Source organism: Stegodyphus dumicola, chromosome 1 (genome assembly GCF_044657685.1).
Source record: "Stegodyphus dumicola isolate Sdum_Otavi_A_Nest chromosome 1, ASM4465768v1".
Lineage (NCBI taxonomy): Eukaryota > Metazoa > Arthropoda > Arachnida > Araneae > Eresidae > Stegodyphus > Stegodyphus dumicola.
The window spans coordinates 79,412,637-79,437,838 of NC_140768.1; the positions used below are offsets into that span (position 1 = coordinate 79,412,637).

The window sequence follows — 25,202 nt, forward strand, 5'->3', positions numbered from 1 at the left end:
TGTCAGCAAGCATAAAAACCTGAACATACTTGTTAAAGATAGTTCCACAAGTATTAATGTTAGAGTCTTTTATGATTTTTTGGAGGAAAAGGTTAAAAAGCAAGCAGGCCAATGCATCACCCTGTCTGAGCCCATTTAAAACAACAATAGGCTCAGAAAGATTATTCTGGATTTTAATCCTAAGTTTTGTCTCAGTAAGAGTAATGGTGACCAAATTTATAGTTTTTCAGGTATTGCAAATTCTTTCATAGATTCAATTAAATATTTTCTGTTTATTGAATCGTAGGCAGTCTTAAAATCAACAAAAAGGTGGTGTGTTGCAATGCCATTTTCATTAGTTTTTTCCAAAATTTGCTTAATGTTAAAGATTTGTTCTGCTGTAGATATTACTTTGTGGAAACCACATTGGTAATCACCTACAATATTTTCTGTATAAGTTACTAATCTACTAAAAAATATATTGGAAAATAGTTTGTAAAAAAACACAAAGGAGACTGATTCCCCTATAGTTGGTACATTCCAAAATGTCTCCTTTTTTGTGTATAGGACAGATGACGCTCAGTTTCCAATCCTCGGGTAAAACTCCTTGGTTCCAAACTGATTTGATGAAATTGTGTATTTCCTAAATGTTCTGACCTGCAGCACTTTTAATACGTTTTGAAGTAATTGAGTCAGGTCCTGGGGCCTTGTTATTTTTGACCTTTTTAATTCCTTCTCTAACTTCTGCCAAAGATGGTGGTGGGATACTATCGATGTTTACAGAGGTAGTTTGGTAGGTTGAAGACCCATCCCACGTATGGTCATTCACCAAGTTACTAAAGTGCTCATTCCAGCTCTTTTCTTCCATTTAGGACGATGTTGTTTAGAGATATCTGCTAAACATAATTTTGGAATTTTTAGAAATATATGCCAAATGTTATTTTATTTATATTGGATTGTCCAGAAAGATTCTGCCGATTTTTGGAAGCTGACATAAGGACAGGTTTGAATACAGCAAGGGCCCACTTAACGCAAGGGATAAGTTCCGTCAAAGTAGAGCGTAATGCGAAACAGCTCTAAACGAAGCTATCTTAACATGTAAATAATGGGGTTAGGGGAAGATTGATAGAAAATTGGTTAGGTATTAAATTTAATAATTTTTTTTAATAAAAATAAAACCAAACATTTATTTCTTACAAAAATAAGAACAATATAAACGGATATATTTATAAAAACAAATAAAATTCTCATTCAGTCTATTCTGTGCTTCCAATTTTCTGCCTTTTTGTCAAGAAGGCATTATGACAGATTGGCTTAACGGCATATTGCATTCAATTTCGTCGTCAATCCATATAGACCGTCGTTTTTCCATTTCCTTTATAACGTTATTTCTAGAATGGGTAATTCTAGTTGCAGTTGCCGTTGACAGTCTTTATTCTTAAGAATTGTCCCTATTGTTGAAGTTGCCAAATTCAATGCAGCACTAATTTGAGATTGACGTTCACCAGAATCTAATCTTCTAATCACTTGCATTTTAGTTTCCAGTGAAATGCTTTTTCTGGTTGCTTTCTTTTCTTGTTTTTTATTATCACCCATGATAAAAACTAAAGATAATAATATTTGTCACTGTATTAATCGTTATAGTATTATATAAATTTATACTTACAATAATGTCAACAAATGTTTAAAATGCGTCCGTACAGCACCGCACCAAACAAGAGATACAACTACACTGTTTTGCATGTTATTTTGAAACCTAGTGCTGCGCACAATTTCGGGGAATCCCCGGGTTGAAATAAAAGAGCGCTAAACCGAAACAGCATTAAGTGGGGTCTTACTGTATATCAAAATAATCTAAAACAAAGGACATATGTACATATTGTAAAAGATGGTACTTAGGCATATTTATAAAAAAAAATTGGCTATGATAATTTTTGTCAGTTTTATATGCCTTTCAATACAGAAGACAGCAAATTCCAGGTTAGACATTTAATGATTTTCTTTTACCGGAAAAGGTCAAAATGCTACACAAGCAGCAAACAAGACATGCACTGTTTATGGCAAAAGTGCTGTAGCTGAGAGAACTGTGCAAAGTTGGTGATTTTAACTCAAGAACACCTGAGTAGGCCCACAGATGAAGATCAAATTAAAACATTTGAGAATAACCATGCTATACAACATGTACATTAGCAGAAATGTTAAATATACCAAAATCTACCATCCATAAACACAATGAGGAGACATTATTTTTGAAGGAAGTAATGACGGGGGATGAAAAATGGATTATTTATAATAGTGAAAAAGATTTTGGAGAAAGTGGAATGCCACCCCAAAAGCCAGACTTCATCCAAAGAAGGTCATGCTTTGTATTTGGCAGGACTGGAAAGGGATTGTGTATTATGAGCTTTTACCAAACAATGAGACGATAAATTCACAGAATTATTGTTCCCACTCAGATGAATTAAAGAGAGCAATTGTACAAAAACAAACAGAAAAAGCGAATCAGAAGGGTGGCTTGTTTCATCAATACAATGCAGGGCCTCATGTGTCTGATAGCTCGAAAAAAGCTGTTGGAGCTCAGTTAGGATGTTCTACCCCATCCCCATGTTCATCAGACCTTGTACCTCCCGATTTCCAACTATTTTGATCACTACACAATTTCTTTAATGAGAAAAACTTAATTCTTTGGTTGAGCTAAAATATCACATAGAAAAGTTTTTTGTTGAAAAACCCGAGAGATTCTGGAAGGACAGAATTTTCAATTTGCATGAAAGATGGAGAAAGGTTGTAGAACAGAATGGCACCCATACAATTTAATAAATATGCACTAAAATTTAAATCTCCTACATTTCAATATTCCTTCAAAATATGCACAAACTTTCCTGACAACCTAATACTATAATAAATTAAAGTAGAAATCCTGAATACATGCTGTCATTCTTACTTAGTACTGCTGAACAAAGAGTATTTATAGATAAATATTCATAAGCAACTAAAAATTTTAGATGTGACTTGAATATAATGGCAGATTCTCCAAAGAGGAATTGCACAAGACCAGTTTTATTTATTTTGCACTAATTATTATATGTAGTTAAAAATTTCTGGAATTTTGTTATATAACATTCAATTCTTTAGCATTTAATTTTTATCCTACTAAAGGAAATGAATGATCATTAAGATTTGCATGATTGTACCAAAGACGTTTTGGAGGAAAATGAACTTGATCACTATTTTAACTTTTCAGCATGTGAAACTTACATATACTGCATGCTAATTTTATTATAAATCAGAACATGTAAATTAGTTTTCTAGAATGAAAATACAATACAGAACAAAAATTAGTGAAAATGAAACTATAAGCTGTTATTTTGGTTTTTAAAATAAAAAGTTTAATTTGAGAATGGAAGAAAAAAGTGATTTTTATTAAAATAAAAAATGCTTAATTTTCCAACTACTTTATCTGAGGTTTCTTTTAATTATACTACCTCCAGATATTAAGTTCATAAAAGTGTTAGTAGTATGAAGTAGTGATGTTGTTTAGAATGGATGAAATCCCTAAGTAAGTAAAGATAAATTCATAAAATCTTCATGGCTATTAAAAAAAAAATTACAAAAAATAGCTTTTGAATTTAATTTCCTTAAAATTTTAATAACTAACCAATTTTTCTAACAACAGTTTTAAGTTGCTAATTCAACAAAAACCAGTTAGCTACCTCTTCATCCATTGCTGATATTTTAAGCATTTTAAAACATGAGGTGGTGTGAAGTGTACAACCAATGCTGCTGTTTCAGATGACTCAGAGTCATTTGACTGGTAGCATCTAAATTTTTCTTCACCGACAAAAGGATCCAGAAATTCTTCTGAAGGACATTCCACAACTGAAAGAAATGGAGAAACCTTTAAAAGTGAAGCAAATAAATAAAGGCATTTTTACTTAAAAAAGGGGGATTAAAATAAACTACAAAAACATACAAAAAAAGTAACTTTTAAACATAATGAAAAAAAAACCTCACCTAAAAAAAGAGGACATAATTCCTCAGGAGATACTACATCCTTAGAATAAATCTGTAAAAGATTAAAATAGCTTTTTAACCGTTACTTGGTGATTTAAAATGTTCTATGCAATTTATTAAATCTAGTACACTGAAGTGCAATATTTCCCCCTTTTTATTACATTATATAACAGAATGAAAACAATCACTTGACAAGATTCCAACTGAAATTTGAGTTTTAATTTTCCTGATATTCTATGACTAAACTGAACAATTTTCCTGATTAAGCATGATGAACTAGTTATCAAATTAAGTACGAGTAACTTAATTTTATGCCTTCAACTACAAAGTACAATAACATAACAAAAAATATTAAGTAAGCCCAATTTGTCTCATTTATTATTGTAAGAAAAAATATATAAATCTTGTGCAAAAGATTTTAAGTGTTTGTTGTGGTTCTCTCCCCCCCATCATAGTCTGCATAACTTACTGACGTTTCCTCATTTGCATTCTACTTCAGCAAAAAAAGTTTTAAATTAATTAAACTTGTTACACCTACTTTAACAAACATAAATGACCTCATGTTTCTAATTACTTGCTTTTAAAAAAAATTTAACATTTTCTCCTTTTAGAAACACTGACTTTATTTTAATGATAAACAGTATTTCATTACTTCACTAACATAATAAATTTAACATTTTGATTTAATTAATTTTATTTACTCATTTTAAGGTTTGTTTTAATCTTCAGATCACTTTTTTGTGCTATTATTTTACTAAATTTATTTAATGACTCAAATGAGTAAAAAGGCTAATTTGAATGAGAAATCAAGATGACAAATTGAGGTAGTACTGAAAAATACTGGTTTTAAAATAAAAGAATACTGTTAAAAAATTAAAAATTTCATTTCATTTTGTGCTGTCCTTCCCCCTCCCAACCAAAAAATAAAATAAAATAAAAATGTGTTGCTCAAATGCTTACACAAATGTAGGAGTAATCTTCTGAATCAAAATACAAGAAACATGTAGGAATGAGTTTGAAAAATCACAGATTGCCATCTACAAATTAAAATGGACATGAGATGATTATGATGCGCAAGTTCTTCATCATGTACTATAAGAAGACACATTCTGAAAGCTGAATTAAAAAAAAAAAAAAAAAAAAAAAAAACTGATGTGTACACCACATGACATCCTTGTACAGAATATTAAATTATACTCATTTTTTCTTGCATTTCGTTTAAACTTATTGGATTGAATTAAATCTACTTTGTTGAGAGTGCACAAACCACAATAGAATAAATCCACTCCTTAAAATTCACTATATTTGTTTACCATAGAGACATTCTGGCACTAGGTTCACTTAACAACGTTATATTTTGTTCATATTATAACTCAGAATGCAAAAAAATTATATCATTTGAAGAATTATCTAATCATTGCACCATAATCTGTTCAAATACTCTAATATATCTAGAACGATGTATAAAAGAAATCAAGCAAACAAAAAAAAAAAAGTTTTTCACAGATGATTTAGTATTTCTCATTCAATTAATTCAGTTCTCATTTTGTGACAAGGCAAAAATACATAAAAACTCAAAATATCTGTATTAAAAATTACAAAGTAAATCTTAAACATTTATTTCCTTGAAAAAATTCCAGAAAGGATTACGCATGATTTAATTTGCAATAATAAATGAAGGCGTTATCTTTGTTGTTGCGAAGCTTAGTCTCTCTAGATTGGCAACAAATCTACTATTCTGCTGTTTCAAATGTAAACAAATATGTCCGCCATGTTGTTAAAAACTTAAGGCTTAACCACACTTAAACAGCTTTTAAATTGTTGATAATTGTACAAATATTGCTTGCAGATTTAAAGGCATAAAAACCTTAATCGGAAGATAAGAACAGCATAATTCAATCATTTTTAAAGCAAAAAATGCACAATTTACAAACATATAAGAGTAAAGAAACTGAGATCACTGAGCCGGGTAACAGAGTGGATATATATAAAAATATATTTATATACCTTTGGTGTGGCCGATTGCAACCAAAATAAGAGGTGCACATCTACATGTTATAGCAGTCCTATATACAAAATTTCAACGTTCTGTGGCTACTCGTTCTTGAGTTATGTGAGATACATACGTACGTACATACGTTCACACAGACGCCACGAAAAATTCTCTTCAGAATTCATTTTAATGCAGTTTTATAATTTTTTTGGAGGAAAAGAGTCTTTTATTCTGTCTTTACGTACATATGTCACGCAAAAACATCGTTAAATTGCATTCAATAGAGGTCAAAATGGATATTTGCGTTGAAATATGCTGCCTGAAACTTTTCGCGATTACAATACTTCCTTTTTACTTCGTACAAGGAAGTAACTAGTAAACTATACAGAAAACTCAAGCTGTGACTTGAGTTAACAATAAATGATTAATAACAATAAAATGATTTTCTTCCACAATAAAATGATTTTCTTGAGTGCAAAGTTGCGCCACATGCACTTCTCGTGATTGGACCATATATTTATTCAAAATTTAATTATTTTTCCAACTTAACTCATTTTACACATATTAATCTTTTAAAGATTTTTTATTCTATTGCCTCTTACTTAAATATTTCTTCTATTATTCTTGACATTTTTGTCAATGTTTTTTTCCTTTTGAAGAGATTTCAATCCAAATACTTAATAACAAAGTTCAACATATTCATAAAGCTCTGTTTACATGGAGGCATATATCTAAACAAGTATTGCTCAACACCTGTGGTGCTTGCACCAGCTCATCTACATAAGGAAACATATAGCCAGCACAAGATAAATGTCTTTGTTGCCTGCAAAAAGATCCATGATCATTGAATATGATGAGATGCACTGTTACCAGAAACAATTATGGCAACTGCCAATGAAATTGCATATGGAAATCACGTGTCTGAAAAATTATGATGGCTACTGAATCAACAATCTGTTTACTAAATAGCATACCTTACAAATTGTTTCATGTTTTTTTAATTATTATTATTACTTTAACAAATTTAATTTGTGATGCAATATTTATTTTGGATCATAATTATGACAAATTTCTACATAATTGACAGATTTTTTTTTTTTTTTTTGACTTTATGGCTTCCAGTAAAATTAAGAGATCTGTTACTGGAAGCCATAAAGTGATTTTTTTTTTTTCACCTCATTTGTCAGCATTAACTAAATCTGCCAGAATTTTTTCCTGCTTAAGGGTATCTATCATACTCTAATGTTCTGAGAACTCTTCAAACAAAGAAATGCCTGATGCATTTTTGCTTGCATTAGTTCTCATTTTCTACTGTTAATGATTTTTTAACTTGGGTCAATCTAGTTTGATTGCTTATTTAAAATGTGCATGAACAATCAGGTTATGAGTTAAAACCCAGCCGAGGTATTTTCTGATTTTGCTGCTGAAAACAAATGCTTTATTGTTTTTATAATTAACAAAATTCTGTTAATATACAAAACTTATTAAGTTTTTATATGCAACATATATTCATTTTATGCTATATTATTATACTTAAAACACAATTTGTATATTAATTAATTAATTAAACAAATACAATTATTAGTTTTTATGTTATGCATAAAGTGATAAAAATTCTTTCTTGCCTTTTTTCAAGTACTTAAAAAATGTACACTTTTATAAAACTAATTAACAGCAGTTCATGTTATATTTTACACTATGTGTGAAGTAAAAAAACTAATAGACTTATTTTTCTTTTTCCTTTAAGTAAATGAATGATTATATATATATATAAGAATAAGCAGTGTGACAGCACAACATGACTAGACTGACAGTGCGAGACAAGAAGATGATGGGACTGAAGGTGAGTGCATGCTTTGATTAAGAAGAGACATGATGTGAAAGAAAAATGGCAACTTAAAACATAATAATAATACCTCTGCTGTTGACTTTTATCTGTTAATACACTCTTTTGCATAAAAATCAAAGCACCAAGAAGACCTTTTTCGATCGTGACGAAATTTGGTATGCAAAAACATCTTGATCAAACATATGCAAATGAACAGGAATTGCGATCATAGTGTGCATTTCTAGTGTCAATTCGCGAAGTATAAAGCCAGTAATGAAACATTTATCTTTTTTTGTTGCTGCCATTGTAATTCCGTAAAGAAGCAACAAAAGATGCCATTACGATGATATCGAAGACCTTACAGACAACTAAATGACTTCGAACATGGTCGCATTGTAGGATTGCGTGAAGCTGGGTGGTCATACCGAGCAACAGGTTGCCACCTGCAACGTAGAGACACTGCTGTGCAAAGATGTTGGCAGCAATGGTTGCTACAAGGAAACTGCAGACAAATGAAGGCTCTGCAAGGCCAAGCATCACAAATGCGAGGTAAGATGTTTGTTCGTCAAGTCCGAACTGCCACAACAGTATCATTGTTGACTATTCAACGCACTACAGCCACGTCTATATCTCCCATCATACTGTCCACCATCTCACACAGGGTTCGTAGCCACATTTTAGTTAAAAAAATAAGCACTTTTCAAGCACATTTTAAGAAAAAAAAAATAAGTACCTGTCTAATTACATATACACAACTGCATAACCTTAAAAGAGAAACTAGAATTGCAATTTAAAATATGAGGAATTCAATATTTATTATGAGAGAATGAGAATTACTCAACCATGGAAAACAATTACATTATTTTTTTAAATTTTAAATAACAGTTCAATTTACAGAACTAGTTTACAATGAGAGGGGGAAAAAACTATCCAGAACTAAATTATATTACAAGATTTAGTGATGGAATTTAAGTTTAAAATAGAGATAATATATAATAATAAGCCATATTTATTATGTTAGCTTGGCACCTAAAAATAAATACAATTTATTTTTCCAATCCTATTAATATTTAAATAATTTAATTTATCATTCAAATTCTGATTGTTTTCTAAATTTTCATTGTATAACAGTTCTCCCTTAACAGATATTGCAAGCAAAGTAATTTAAGTAAAAATAAGTAAAAAAAGAAACTTTTCTGAAATCAGAAGGCGAGAAATTGCTTCATGCAGTCATTCTTTAAAAGTAAAAGCTTAACTAACCGGCATACTCGGAAATTGCCGAATATCTGAAAATTCTGGATAGTTGAGCGTAACTGGTAAAAGAGGAAAGGAGGGTAGATTGGAGCCGTTTTTTAGATTTTTCAGCTAAATAATGCTTTTGACATTTCGATATGTGAATTATATAAAAAATAGTCCAATGGAACTGAAAAATAATCTGCTTAGCAAGCACAGTAAAACTGTTTTATCTCTGCGAAATATGGCAAACATTATTGCACAATACGTGAGCCTCAATTCTTCCGCACGTGTTGTTACGCAATCAGAATCAACAGCATCCGGTATTCAAACCGTCATGTGCCCATGTGGCATATTTATCATTCAGCAGGACACGTCGCCGCTCCGCGCAATATCCATTCTACACTCATATTGATTAATAAAGAGATTTACCAATATGAGGTGTTTTTCATTCGAATTTTGAACAGGCTGCGTTAAATTTTCGGAATAGAATCATTCTTTGCTTGGATTGGTAGACCGCAGAACTTTTAGTCCTATTCAATCCAGGTTGGAATGCGACCAAAAAAAAAAAAAAGTCTTGCTTGCTTTGCTGCGAACTGTAACAGTTTCAATATTCGAGATTTTGTGGAGAAAGGGGAGAAGACCCAACTTGCATACTGTTTAATGCATTGGCAAAAAAAAAAAAAAAAAAAAAAAAAAAAACTATTTTGACTATTTGATTACTTTATTTATGCCATTCTGAATATTATTCCTTAGAAAACTAATCTGTGTTAAAACACACCCATTTTTGAAGTTTATCTATACTTCAGCAGTTACTGTAAATATATTATAAATATTCATACATATACATACCGATCATAATAAATGCAAATATGAGCTGACCACGTGGAACGAGAATGCAAATTATTAAAATCTTGATAGAAATTCAAACGTGTGTAGTATTGGGTGGAAGCAAAAGAATACAGAATTTACAGGAATTTCTATTGCTTTTGCAATTCTTTGACCAAATGATGTGCACCTGTCTGTACTTGCGCACAAAGGTTATGTTATGCAGAGAAAGGGGCGAAAAGCGATTTCTGGGAGTATGATTTACCATCTGATGATCCATATAAGGAAGAAAAGTTGTTTATTTAGTTTCAGCTTTGGTACAGGGGAAAAAATGTGTGTTCGTTAAAAAAAAAAAAAAAAAAAAAAAAAAAAAAAAAAAAGCAATAAAAGCAATAAATAAGCACTAAAAACAAAAAAATAAGTGCTTCAGAGATAAAGTAAGCACATATAAGGGCTTTTATTTTTTATCTTCAAATATTAAGACTTATAAGCACTTGTAAGGACCGCTACGAACCCTGTCACAGCACTTGTCTGAGGCGGGGGTACGAGTACAGAAGCCTTTAGGACGCTTGCCTTTCACCCCGCAACATCGGCGGAGTCGTCTGGTGTGGTTTTGCAGCCGATCATCATGGTTGCCATCAGACTGGCATAGTATAGTGTTCAGCAATTAATCCCACTTCACTCTTGAGGCAGATGACTGTGTTCGTGTCTGGAGAGGATGGAGCCAGCAGCCCCAATCAACCTTTGTTTTACAAAGGCATACAGCCATAACCCCTGGTGTGATGGTGTGGAGCACTATTTCTTATGACAGCAGGTCATCTTTAGTCATCCTCTGTACATCTTTAACAGCTGAACGATATGTTGATACCCTCCTGCCGGTTACATTACCCTTCATGGCATGTCATCTTGGGGCCATTTTCCAACAAGATAATGCTAGGCCACATACCACTCGCATATCTCTGGACTGTGTGCACGCAATTGATACTCTTCCTTGGCCAGCAAGGTCACCAGACCTTTCACCAATCAAGCACGTCTGGGGCATAGTAGGCTGCCAGATTTGGGCACCACAAAATATTGCAGATCTGGAGCGACAACTGATGAATACCAGGCAAAATGTGTCGCAGGATGATATTAGGAACCTCTACCACTCTAACAACGAACTATTTTATTTAGCATTCTAAACATATAAAAAAGAATAGCATTCCATGTGTTACCACGCTCAAAGCATATGTAAAAAAACATCACTGTTGCCACAAAAAATCTACATTATAATGAACATATTGAATTATTGTGTATTAACTGAGTTCATGCACGTTCCTGAACATCCTTCCACCTTGCAATTTTAGGAAATTGCAACATATTCTCTACTCAGTTCATTAGTTTCTAGTTCTGACACTTCAGAGAGAGGCCACTTATCCGGCTCTTGTTTAAGCCAATCTGGCCACTCCCACCATCTGCTCTGTAACAATCAAAACAATCACTTCCTTCATGGTGCTTCGACTTTTTTTGCAAAAGAATGTATTTCATTGTATAACCATAGTCATCAATGTACATCACAAATAGTATACCATTAAATAATCTAGTCACGTACATTCATTTCTTCCGTCTAAAAATTCCCCAAACACCGATCAACATACATGGTGAATTAGCAGGTCCTCAATAAAGTTCTCACCGAAGGTAAGCTACTTCATTTTGGTTACTAATTAAGAATTGATAAATGGAATCTTTTGAATTGAATTTCAATGAAATCAAACTATTTTTTTAAAACCAGAACTATTAATACGTTGAAAAGAGAATTTTTTTGAAACCGGAACTGTTTTTTATTTTACTGTATTAATCTGTTCTTCATTTGTGTTCTTAGAAGATATTTAGTACAGAAGAATGTCAATCCTAAATGATATAAACTTATATATCTATATCTTTAAAATCTTCATCAAGAAAAGCAATTATGTTACTATGTAAATTTGTGTTTGGTCAAGAAGGGGACTCTGCAAATCGCAAACAACTTGGTGCATTCACAAAAGTTAGTGATGAAGTAGGGCTTTAATGCACTCAATTTGGGACACTTTGGACAGGAATGAACCCTACAATGTCAGAAGTGTTAAGCTGCATGACCACTATAAAGCAGAGAAAGCTGGAATACGTAAAGGCCCTAATAAGACTCACATTTCCTATTATTATAAAACCATGCATTTCTTCAGAGTGAATTCTTTGTTTAGAATTATGTGCCTCATAAATAGACATCTAATTTATAATACCTCTGTTCTTCAATTCATGATCTTTTTTCCCCCCTTTATATGATTTTTTTTATTCTCTTTCATTTCTTACATTTTTTCCACTCATTACTTTCTTTTAATTAGTTGAAATTACTTTTCTTTTTCTCTCTACATAAAATTTATTTATTTATATATACACACACACACAAGATTTATTAAGAGATTAATTATTTTTCTCCCTCGATAAGATGCTCCAGACATGCTCCTTAAGATGTTTAAGCATTTCAGAAGGCATTGAAATGGAAAAATGTTTTTTCTTTAATTTACTTATTTCAGATATTGCTGTATATCTACTGTTGCAATGAGGAGCTGTCGTATTAGGATGGCCGAATGGGACAGCACAACCCAACTGAACACAGAACACAAGACAAGAGGATGATGGGACTGAAGGCAAATGTGTGATCTGGTTAAGAAGAGACATGACATGAAACAAAGATGATGACTTAAAGATTAATACCTCAGCTGTCGGCTTTTATCTGTAATACTTCATTGTAAATAACAAATAGTTTCACTGAATAATCTAGTAATGTATAATCATCTCTTGTCTATTAATTTGCTAGATGCCGAACCACGTACATATACATATATAATTAGCAGGATTATAAATTATATTTTTTATGTATAAAATGATAAATTTGTTTTTCTTTCCTGCATTTACTTAAAAATTTATTTCTAATACAACTCTAATACTAATGATGTAAATTATAATTTGCTTAACGATTACAGCTCAAATTTTACAAATTTATAAACATATGCAATGGTACCTTTGAATTTTCTTTTATATTTGAATCATTCAATAAAGATATGAAAATATACAATGAACTTCTAAGGGATGCGAATTCTGAAAATTGTTTTATCAAAAAAACAATTACTTTATAAACATATATAATGCCTCTGAATTATATAAAATGTATTATTATCTCAATAATCCTTTTGACAATGAAAAATATTTGAGTCAAATTTAATTCAAATGTAATTAATCAGAGGTTTTACTACAAAACTGGTGTTAAATTTAATTCTTTCAATTAGTATAGGTTTACACGCACACGCTGAGCTCCGAGAGACAAGTTCAGAATTTATGAAGCTCTGCATAGACTATTTGACTTGCTAGCAAGTATTTTTGGCTAATGGTGACTCTCAATGGCAGCATCATGTAAGCTATGACAAAAAAGAAAGGAACCAAAAAAGTGCAGGATAGTCCTTCTAAATAGCCACCGAATTCCCCATTATGGCGTGTTGAACGAATTGGTATCCTAGAAATCGGTTACTAGGAAATAGGTAAAAAGACAGACCATGAAACCATACTAGCGATAGAACGTGAGATTGACTTGCATGAAACGGCTTTAAACATACCATATGACTTAATACCTATCACTCACCCAAAAATGTAGCAGAGAAGGAAGCAAAAACTAAAGAGATAATAAATCTTGCTGAACAAACTTTTCTATAGATACTAAGAGAACTGAAAAACCCGAAATTGCAGAGGAGCAGATTGATACCTCAGAAAATCAAAATTATATACAAGAACCTACAACAGGATCAAAATTTTGGCAGACACCCAATAAAACTTGCAGATCTCCCCGCAAAAATACCCAACTCATAGAAACTCCACAGAAAAATAGATTCGCCACTTTAATTGATGAAAACCCAACCCAAGAGAAGAATGCAGAATTAGTTAAAGAAAACTCAAATATCCCACCCATAGTCATTACAGACAATGAGACTGATTGGCTAGAAATTGAGAAAGTTTTAACAGAAGTGTGTAAATCCAAATATGAAGCTAACATAAAAGTTTCCTTTTAACTACTACCCAAGAAGATTATCAAAGCACAGCAGAAATTTTTAAGAAGATGCAAATAGACCTCCACACTTATTCCGTTAACAATAATAATACTGTCAAAGTCATAATCAAGAATATCCCAAGCTCCGTTACTGAAGCAGCAATTTTTGAAGATCTCGAATCACATAAATTTCCAGTTTTAAAAGTTAAACAGGTTACTAAACATATTGAAAATCAACTGATCAAGTTACCTATATTTTTTACAGAACTAAGCAGAAATAAGGAAGGTGAAGCAATTAATAACATCAATAGAATCTTCAGTTTTAACGTCACTATAGAAAAATACACTCCCAGAAAAAGACCCAATTAGTGTTACAAGTGCCAATAGTTCGGACATTCACAAAACACCCGTTTCAACAAAGTAAGATGTGTTAAATGTGGAGACAATCATAGATCAAACACTTGCACTTTAAAACCAGAACAAAATCCAAAATGCATCTTTTGTTCAAACAAATAGGTAAAGTTTATAGGAAAATAATTTAGATTTAGAAAAAAATATTTTTTCCCACTAACATTTTTCTGAGAAATATTAATATTTTTCTATGCATCCCCTTGACCAATTTTTTATGTTTAGATTTTTCAACATTGTCAAAGTAAGTTGTGACGTTAAAAATACAAATACAAAATAGTAAATATCCAATAATACTCTTAAGGTAGCACAAAAAGGTCTGACTTAAGAATTTGCATAAATGAGCCTGGAACGTTTTCTACAAAAAAGAAAGATAAATGCATAACAGAAGAAAAGCATGTCAGTATAATTTTTTGGTAGGTGCTCGAATTTTAATAGATAGTTAAATGGTCAAAAGGTATATTTCAAAGTAAAATTACGTTTTTAATTTTAATATTGAATCAATTTTTTTCAGATCAATTCATTCTCAATCAATTTCTGTCTATATATTACTTTCAAATTTCTTATGATATCCTGATCAAAATGTTGCCTGTGAAACATAGCAGTTAAGAGGCAAAATTTTTTGGTCATGTCTTAGAGAAGAAACGTTGGATAGACCTTGCAGTTACCCATGAAAAAATAGAGTAAAAGAATGGTTAAACATGTCTTGCAGTTATCTATGAATACCCACACATTTATTGACATCTTTCCGTTAGTCACTGAAAATTTCATTTCTCATCTAGGCATTCTTATTAGCCACATATAGTTAGTAATGGTTTCCGTTTTGAAAAGCAACTAATAATCAGAATTGAAAAATTTCCACTTTGTTTACAGCTAGCAATAATTTAATTGCACTTAATTTATTCTGTATACTTCCTTGGCACTCTTCTATCTTGAATGCCTTGTTTTATAGGGTAAATATTGAAAGAATAGGGAAAGAAAGGTCTTGCTTTACCAGAATTGAAAATATTCCTCAGTTTACTGGCTATCATGTATGAAATGAATGAGTTTCTGGGTCAACTCTTGAAAATGCTTTGAGGTACAAATGCTTCATACGATATACTTTTGAAACTCTTAACCCCCCCTGCGGAGGACTTAGAATGTTTTGCTATGGCAAAAGTTTTCTACAGAATGAATAACCTTTCTCTGTAACATAACTTTATCAACAAGAGCTCCTTTGTTATAAAATTACTGAAACCACTATCTTACATAAATATCTATACTCATAAAACAACTTTTTAATTTTGATTTTTTAGTTTCTTCTTATTTATATAAAACTCAGCTTTTGTTTTCTTTGTGACAAAACAGTATTCAAACAGAATACCAATTCTGGATGGTTATTCTACACTACGAGAGTTGACAGCAAGTTTTGGGCCGCCAGATGTCGCTGCTAGTGAAAAAACAGGTTTGCCCGACATCCTATATTCTCTGAGTACGGAAGTTGTTGAAAGCGCACGAAAAAGTGTTGCCGCATTGTCAATCAGGGTTGTGCAGTTGATGTACTAAGTAGACAATGGCATTGTATGTGTTTTCACCACTGATTTTTTCATATTTAAATGAAGAATACGGTCATAGATCTCTGAATCGGTGGTGAATTTATAGAAAATATGTTGATGCTTTTGCTCTGCCAGAAGCTGTTTTCATTGTGTATTTCAGATTATCAAAATTTATAGTTATTTTAATTTGCGATGAATTGAGAGTGTATTTGGAGCCACATTCAGAAAACAAGAAAGCAATTTCTACTGAAAGAAAGGTTATTTATACTATTCCTGAAATTATAGATATAAATTGTAATTATATGCTTAAAAATGTAGAAGATTATAAGTTTATCAAGCACATAAACCTTCTTCATTTAATACAAATATAAGTATCCAATAAGCTTCTACTTGAATTATGTACAGCAAGAATTACGTTTATTTTAAAATCTAATAGTCGAATACCTTACAAACAATACTGTGAACATAAAAAGGAATGTCGTTCATTATTACGCGAAATTCACACTACTGTAAAATAAAAATTACAAAACTATAAAATAGTTTTATAATATTTTTTTCAGTAGCAGTACTACTACTAGTGTGATACTTTTACATTGCCATCAAATACTATCGCACTGTATTATATTTAAAGAAATTAAATAATGAGGAATCTGCATAAATGTATGAATGTTTCTCGCACTGTGATAAAACAATGGTACCTAGAGCCATGAAGTTTTGAATAACATAATCCTCGATCCTAATATAGGCATCTAGAGGCCCAAATTTGGAACTGTGAATTTGTTTTATTATCTATTTCATATTTTGTAAAGTATTTATGAGTGTTTGATTAAGAAACTCAACGATTTCAAAGTGAGCAATGTCAACATTGTACGGAAAAAAAAAAAGAGGAAAAAAGCATTTTCATCTCTAGCGTGCGAGACTATGTATCGGAAATTCTAAAGATATGCTCTTCTTAAATTATATGATATTGCTGTTGAATTGAATTTTATGGTTTAAGTGGGAAGAACATATTTAATAAATAAAGGTAGCACGCAAAACATTTAAAAAATGGCCCTTTGGGAGTAATATAAAATCTGAAAACTTTCTTATATAAATATATATATATACATATTTGTGCATGTGTGTGTTATTATGTTTTAAAACTGGTTTCTAAGGAAGGACTATTTGAGGGAAACTTTTGCAAAATTCTTCCAGTTCTGTAGCAAAGACTTTTTGCAACAGAACTGGAAGTAAATGATGGTTCTAATCTGGTAGTATGATAGTTCTATTTCAGACACCTTGCACTTAACGATATTTTTTTACAAATTTTACAACTCAGTGTTCTAAGTCTCATTCTTTTAAATGTCAAAAATTGTTTGACAAAATATGATTAAATGTGTCAACACGAACTGTTTGCACAGATGATATTTGCGGTGGCGGGAAACTTCTGTTTAAACCTGATATATTCACCTGCCTTACCATCCTTTCAGCATGATACTATGGAAAGACTACTTCTCAAGAACAACCTGAGTTGCCAAATAGTGCATTTATGTCACTGAAGTTTTGAATTATTGATATTTCAGTCTCTATTTAAAGTGGAGATAAATGAAAAATACTCTGAATTTAAGTTGAAAACTTCGGAAATAATTAAATTTTGAGAGAGATTTCTGAAACTTAAAATCTGAGATAGATAAGTTTTGCTATAACAATAATACAAATACATATCAGTACATTTTTGAATTTCAGTATTATTAGATACTTTCCTCTGCTTTACAGAGACTTTTTTTTTCCATTTAAGAATTTTTATAATGTTTTTAAAAATTCTGTAACTGCAATTCATATTTTTTAGTGCTAATACTCACTGTTCTCCCTGAAGGTAAAATTACATCTTTACCATTCTTCAGTTCTCCTAATAATGGGCCCCTATAATTTTAACAGAAGGATAAAATTATATACATTGAAATGAATTTTTTAAAAAAAAATATGGAGATGAAATAATATTACTTTTCTTATTTTTCACACATTACAAAATGACTTGATTACATTTTTATATAATAACAATATTATTATTATATATTATAATTCATATAATAATATTGTAATTTATAATATTATAATTTATTTTATTAATATAAAAATTTATATAATAATAATTTTTATTCATAATGCCATGACTTCCAGCATTATTGCATTCTGAAATATAAATTACATGAAAAATATATAATTTGTTGCTATTTAGAAATTTTTCAAAATTAGTGTTTTTTTCAACAGAACTATTTACCTTAATATCTGATTATTTTTTTAGAACACAATTATTAAAATTTTGATGATTTTTAAGATTATTATCTTTCTAATAAAACTAATTACAGAATGGTATGTAATACAAGTCAGGCAATATTAATTAATATAGCTCAATTCACCATGGAATTTTTCCAATGCATAAAACATTACATGTGTTATATATATCAATAACAAATAAGAACTTGTAATACTGTAATATTAATTAGCTTATTTTGAAATAAAACCAGGTATTCACAGTTGAGATGAATATCATACAAGAAAACTGCCATTCAACATACATATATGGTCTTAGAATGATTCAATGACGTTCTAAAAGTCTGATTTTTTTTTTATATGAGACACAAAAGAGTTTTAGCTTTTTACATTATAACTTTTTAAAGGCCACAACACAGTATTTAGTCAGGTATTAATAAACAAATAATAATAATCAGAAAAAACTTAATGCATGAAAAAATTAAATTTATTTTTTTCAATAATACCTGTTAACTTTATGATAAGATGTTACAGCCCAAAAATAGTTATTAAATTACATTAAAAAACAGCAACTCAAAGTTGGAAGTTGTTAAGTCTAGAAATTACAAATTAAATTATAGCTTACGGAGGTACACCTTCTTCAACACACTTGTGTATTAAAAGATGGCCGGGTTTGCTGTGACCCTGAAAGAAAAAGAGCAAAAAAATATACTCAGTTGAATAGCAACCATTACTTTACAACAGTAGTTTGTTAACAATATAATTTTTGTTTCAAATAAGATATTTTAAAAGCACTTAGTTATGGGGAAGTGCATGACAATTAAGTGTTTTAAGGAATACTTCTTTAAGGATTTCATTAGCAAACTGACTCCCATTTATATTAGAGGAAGAAACGGTACTCACATATTATTCTGTTGACTGTGAAGATGTCATCAAGTAACATAATTTAGCACAAATAATGGATAGCTGTGAAGTAAGAATATAACACATAATATCTGCACTTTTGTTTGATGTAACCCCAACTGATTCTTGATAAGTCACCTTTTATTTTTATGTACAAGCATATAAATTAATTGTTAGTGTTGTACTTTTTCTTGCATTTTGAAAAGATGATTAAAATTTGGGATCTGCTTTCTACACAGCTGCAAGCAGTCAATTATTTTCAAAGTTACCGGATCTTACCGTCAAACAAGTATATATTAATAGACACAATATGGCTAGCTGAATATAGCTAACAAAACATTAATAAACAGGAGCATTTACCTGGGGGAAGTTTGTACTCATAGCATTCTAGACAGAGCTTCTTAACAAAAGAATATAAATCAATGAATATGTCATTTTACAAAGCATAAAAATAAAGCAGGTCAAATACTGATTATTTACTAAATAAATTCAGTTTCTTCAGAATTCTGCAAAAAATGACTGGTGTATCTTTGGCAGACAACTTTCATGGTCGATGGGATAATATGCAAGCACCGGAAAACTATGAAAGCCTACAGAAGCAATCGGTTCTTTTGAGTATTGAATACTGAATAAAACTACAAATGTTCACTGAGCAACTTAATAATTTTTTTAAAGTTAATATTAATTAAGCTTATTCATGGAAATAAATGAATGTATATAGTTTTTATTATAGTTTTAACAATAATGTTCTTATTCTTTTTAACTACACTTGAAATTTTATTCTGAATGACAGAGAGAAAAATATATTGACACATTAAATTAATAATGCAGACTCTTTATAAAAACATACAGATTCTAAACATAAAAAATAATCAATTGGAAATGGTACAAGTCAGTGCAGTCCAACAGTTCTGAAACTGAGCATAATGTTTTTGAGCTTCAAAAACAGAAATGACCCCTCCGCCCCCCAAAAAAAAACCAACATTAGACTTAAAAATGTGTGAGAATTTTCCCGCTAAATGATAGGAAATGAAATTCCTAGCAACATCTACTGATGATAAAGCAACTAAGTAACAAGTTCTTAAAGGCTAACAGTAAACAGCGGTTAGAATTTTCATCTTCCCCTTTGGTGGTTGAAGACAATAATGACTTTCAAACTACAATACTGCAAGTTTACTGCTGGCTGATGATTTTACTGTGTTCACTGTCTATTTTGTACTACTATTTTCTTTCTTCGTTAGTTCTTTTTTTTCACTAGTAACAGTACCATATTAAAGAAACTGCATTTGAACAAATTGTGAAGGTAAACAAAATCTGTTAATTTTTCGGCAACATTTTATGCTTTTTCCTTGGGGGAGGAAGGCAAAATGCTCTCTCACAAAAGCATTGAGGAAGTATAGTTCAAGCATATCTAAATTTGAATAGTTCACTTATTTGTTACATTAGATCTTGCTTTAACATAAACTTTTCATAGTTCTCTTATATTAATAGTACATCAAACATAAGTAAGTTTAAGATAAACTATTTTACATTTATATAGCTAACATAGAAATATATCAGAAAAATTTACCTTGCACACATAAGCCATTGTCATGTCAGAATATGCTTTGTACCTCGACAGCCGCAATTTCTTAGGTTCTATAAAAATGAAAGAATATATCCTTAAATCCAAACATATTATTTAAAAATATTAATATATCAAATACAATGAAAATCTTAAAATCCCAGCACAACTCTTTTAGTAAACAAGCTGATAGACACAAAGAACAATATTCATATAACAATCTCTATATGGAAAAGTAATATTTTACATGCAATTTTAAGAGTTGTATACTATATGCTTCAAAAGTTTGTTCCATAGAAATGATAATCACTGGCTACTTTATTATTTAAAAAATAGCTGAAAAAAGTGCATCAACTGATATCTGTTTCCTTTTAAAAAAACCTTGATTACACACATTTTTAATAAGAAGAATTATTAAGATGTAAAGTGATACTTGCAAGTTAACAATACCTTAGCTTATAACCATACAAGACAGTCAACCCATTGGAATTTGAAGGAAACAATTTTAAAATGAAATTTTGTCAATACGTATCTTTAAAACTTACTAAATAAATAAAATTTTATAAAAGCATTTCTCATTTATTTCATGGAACTAGAATTCTAAACTCGATATCTGGCAAAAATTTACTTACACCTTTTACATTTAATTTTGGAACTTTAAATATTAGATTTTTAGAAGGAAAAACTTCTTACGAAATAACTTATTATCCAACTTCTAATAACATTACAACCTGTTAACATATGCCTGTTAATTTAGCAGTCGAAGAAAAATAAAGCTATGTACCTTAATTATTTGCTTATGTTTACAATATTAAAAAAATAGAGATGCTAATGGAAACCTAATAAAAGAATCTAAAACCTAAAAACAAATACTTCCTTGTTCAGAAATATGGAATGATCTTAGAGTTAATAAAGATAGAAAATGTTTAAATGAAACTAGAAGCTACTTTGAATATTACTTTTCCTATATTTTCCTATATTACTTTTCCTAAATATTACTTTTGTAAATTATAAATTTAATAATAAATCTGTGTTTAATGCTTTTAAAGTGCCAAGTCTGTCAATTAATAAAACAATAAATCTGAAAGAAAAATTTAATATCTTATGCTTTGCTGATCAACAAAAAACTGCTGGGTGGAAGATATATTAATTTGGGAAGTGGCAACACATTTATGTTAAACTGCAAAGTGTTTACAGTCAAAAGTCGTTAATTCGGACACCCATAATCCGGAATGATCTACAATCCGGACCTCAAAGCTACAAACTTTCTACGCATGCATTGTGTTGACGCTGCGAATCTGCGTGTGCGCATGCGCGTTTAATGTATAATGTACGGTATATACTAAGCTAAAATTATCTAATTCAGTTAATGTTGCAGATTGTGTTGTTCCTTAATCTTCGAATTGGATCCGGCTTATTATTTTTTGCAGACTGTTAGAGCAGTTTTATAAAAGTAAGCTTGAACTTTCGATTATGTCAAAAGAATTTCCGATATATATTTACTAATATGCAAAGGATTTACAAAGCGAAAGTATGTTTCGAAGTCCATTAAACAAAAAGTGGAACTGCTGGAAAAAAAAAAAAAAAAGGATAAAGGCATATCCTTTGTTTATCTAACCATTCCGAAATCTGCTTATCAACATCACACTGCTCTGTGGCGAGGGGGGGAATGAATTGGAAGTTGATCTGTCAGCACTATCCTTATCTTCAGGGCAGATGTTTTTATTTTATCCGGCTTATAATTCCTTACTAAATGTAGTATTTCATCTTGATCTTTGATATGATGTAAATCAAATTCCTCGTCATTATAATTCGCTTCCGACAGTGAAGAAAGTGACACAGAGGTTATTGAAAACGAAAAAATTTCGATTGACAAATTAATCGGTATTCTCGACATAGCAATTATAGGATTTGAACAGCAGAACTTTGTAACTGAACAAGAAATTATGTCTGTTTATAGAATTAAAGCAAAAGTATTATCACATAAAACGAAGCAACTTAAACAACTTACATTGAAAGAAATGTTTAATAAAGTAAACAAATAAATATTAAGCTTTTTTTTTTTTTTTTTTTTTTTTTTTTTGTAAATTTTAATACCCTTTAGATCATAATTGTTCTTTGTTTCATAAATTACGGTTTCATATTTTTAATTTTATAATTTCTGCATGCTATCTTACCAGATTTAAACTGATGATCTATAATCCGTAAAAATCGATAATCCGGAATCGCCGAAGTCCCGTCGAGTCCGGATTAACGACTTTTGACTGTATTAAATTCAAAAGACAAATATATTGTAAGCGGCAAGACACAACTTTTATACTGCTGAGTTTTCTGATAAAATTTGAAACATCTTGCGCTTTGCAGAGTGGCAATACAAAGCTTCAATAATGACACACTGTACTACTATATTATATTATAGATTTAAATTTAATTCTTAATCTTTTCTATTTAAAAAATACATCCTTTTCATTTCAAAACTAATAAAGAGTTTTCAGTTAACATTAATTACATAATTATGCACAGACAATCAGTAAATATCTAACTAACCATATATTTTTAACCAATAATATACATAGAGTATTTACACATTTTTGGAATAATTTCAATAACGAATAAAAAAAAATGTTTTGGAATAAAAATTTCTGGCAACAGCTTATTATTTCAAATGCTAAATATTCTCAGCTGCTTTAATTCCCCCCCCCAAATGACACAGATAAACAGGATCTGGATTGAATGATATGTTTTGGGGCTTTCTGAAGAGAAATATTTCTATTCCATAATAAAACATTGTGAAATGGATGGTATTAAAATTTTTAAGTGCAAAATAAGCAAAATTATGAATAGGAAAAATCATCAATCATTAGTCTTACATAAAAAGAAAACCTGCAAACGAATATCCAAAAAATATGTGTACTATTTATAATGTTTTCAAAGTTAAATTGTTGGTAACATGAGCTAAGCTAAAAATTATCTAATTCAGTTAATGTTCCAGATTGTGTTGTTCCTTAATCTTCGAATTGGATCCGGCTTATTATTTTTTGCAGACTGTTAGAGCAGTTTGCAAAATCATCAACATATGTAACAATAATCAATAAGAGAATAAAAACATAATTTACACCAGCTTTTGCCGAGGTATACGGCTCAATGCAAAACAATATGTATGAAAATTGCGTGAAAAATATTTAGTGGAAGAAAAATGGAAATACATTGTGATCCTTGACAAAAAATGGGTTTAAATTAAGGACTGAAAAAAAAAAAAAAAAAAAAAAATATATATTGTTAAAAACAAAGAGAAAAAAATGGACAAACCTGATTCTGTCAATGAAAAGAAAGTTTTAGTAAGAGCTTTATGATTGTCGGAGGATTCTCTTACAATGGGAAATTATACATAAGAAGGGGGATGCAAAAAATCCACTCAACATATTATCAAGAGAAAATTTTACATCCAACATTTACAGAAGAAATTCGATTCTTATTCCAATAATTTTAAAGGCAAGAAACTTCATCAAGACAAAGCAACAAGTTACATTTTGAAAAGTATTACTACATTCCTTGAAAAAATGAAGACTGATATAGGTATTGCATATATAACTTTTCAACATATTCCTGTGAAGTTTCTTGATTTTTTTAGCTAAGGGCTAACATGCCTTTGGTCTTTTTAAAAGAGTTTTTTCTAAATGCAAACCTACCCCAATTTATGAACAATCCTTCTACCGTGAAATCACGATGCAGAATTACAGTTCAAAAATTAGACTATCAGATCAAGTATATAAAGAGTTTTATGGTAAAAAAGTATATTTATGGTATGTATAAAGAGTTATTTAGTTCATGTTTAAATATAAAGAGTTTTACCTCACATGGTCCTAATAGTGTGTAAGCACCCTCTGTAATACACTGACAGATCCCTCTTTGGAAAATTTTGTAAACTGGGAGGAAAAAAAAAGATGATTGGAGATAACTTAAAATCATCTTTGTTTCTCTCTAATTTATAAAATAAATTAGGAATTTTTCTAAATAAAAACATAAACATTTTACCAATAAAATACCTGAATACTGATATCCATATCAATCATGTTAACATTACACAAATTTATAATTCTTTCAACTGTTGAAATTGCTTTTTTATTCGAAATTATTAAATTTGCCCTATGCTTTGATTTAAATACTATTTTTCAAAGCAACTCTTAAACTCCCTTGCAGAAGAAACTAGTTTAAAAAATGGCATCAATTAGGTACTTGTTAATATTTTTGGGCAATTATTTTGACAAATTTCACAATAAATAATTTTTATGCATATCATTTTATTAATACTAAGATTTCTATATAAGACTTTTGGATCTTCAGATAATTTTTTTTTTTTTACACATTTGATAAAATTACACATATGTAACAAAGAAGTAAATATACATAAACAATAACCCTTCATTTTACTATAGAAGGTAAAAACTATTACAATTATGAAAGAAATGAAACGCATTAAATTTTAAAATTAGTAAGAGGTGATTTGTAAGTTACCTTTATATGAACAAATAAAGATATCATTAAATTTGAAAACATAATTTTGAGTAACTATATAAGACTAAGTTACTTTAAAAAAGGTAAAAGTA

General features: G+C 30.1%; 1 protein-coding gene across 4 annotated transcripts in view; it reads right to left on the reverse strand.

The window, feature by feature from the left end:
• The window catches only part of LOC118182411 (zinc phosphodiesterase ELAC protein 2-like), a 100,466-nt gene that overhangs the window by 41,602 nt on the left and 33,662 nt on the right, over positions 1 to 25,202 (reverse strand). For all 4 annotated transcript variants that reach the window (XR_015041143.1, XM_085816741.1, XM_085816738.1 and 1 more), the window contains 5 exons: positions 20,602 to 20,669; positions 18,754 to 18,812; positions 17,717 to 17,777; positions 3,994 to 4,045; positions 3,693 to 3,858 (listed from right to left, as the gene is read on the reverse strand). Coding sequence is in view for 3 of the 4 variants with exons in the window: in XM_085816741.1 (XP_085672867.1) it covers positions 3,693 to 3,858; positions 3,994 to 4,045; positions 17,717 to 17,777; positions 18,754 to 18,812; positions 20,602 to 20,669 (406 nt within the window). In the remaining variant the exon portion in view is untranslated. The remainder of the gene's footprint in view (positions 1 to 3,692; positions 3,859 to 3,993; positions 4,046 to 17,716; positions 17,778 to 18,753; positions 18,813 to 20,601; positions 20,670 to 25,202) is intronic.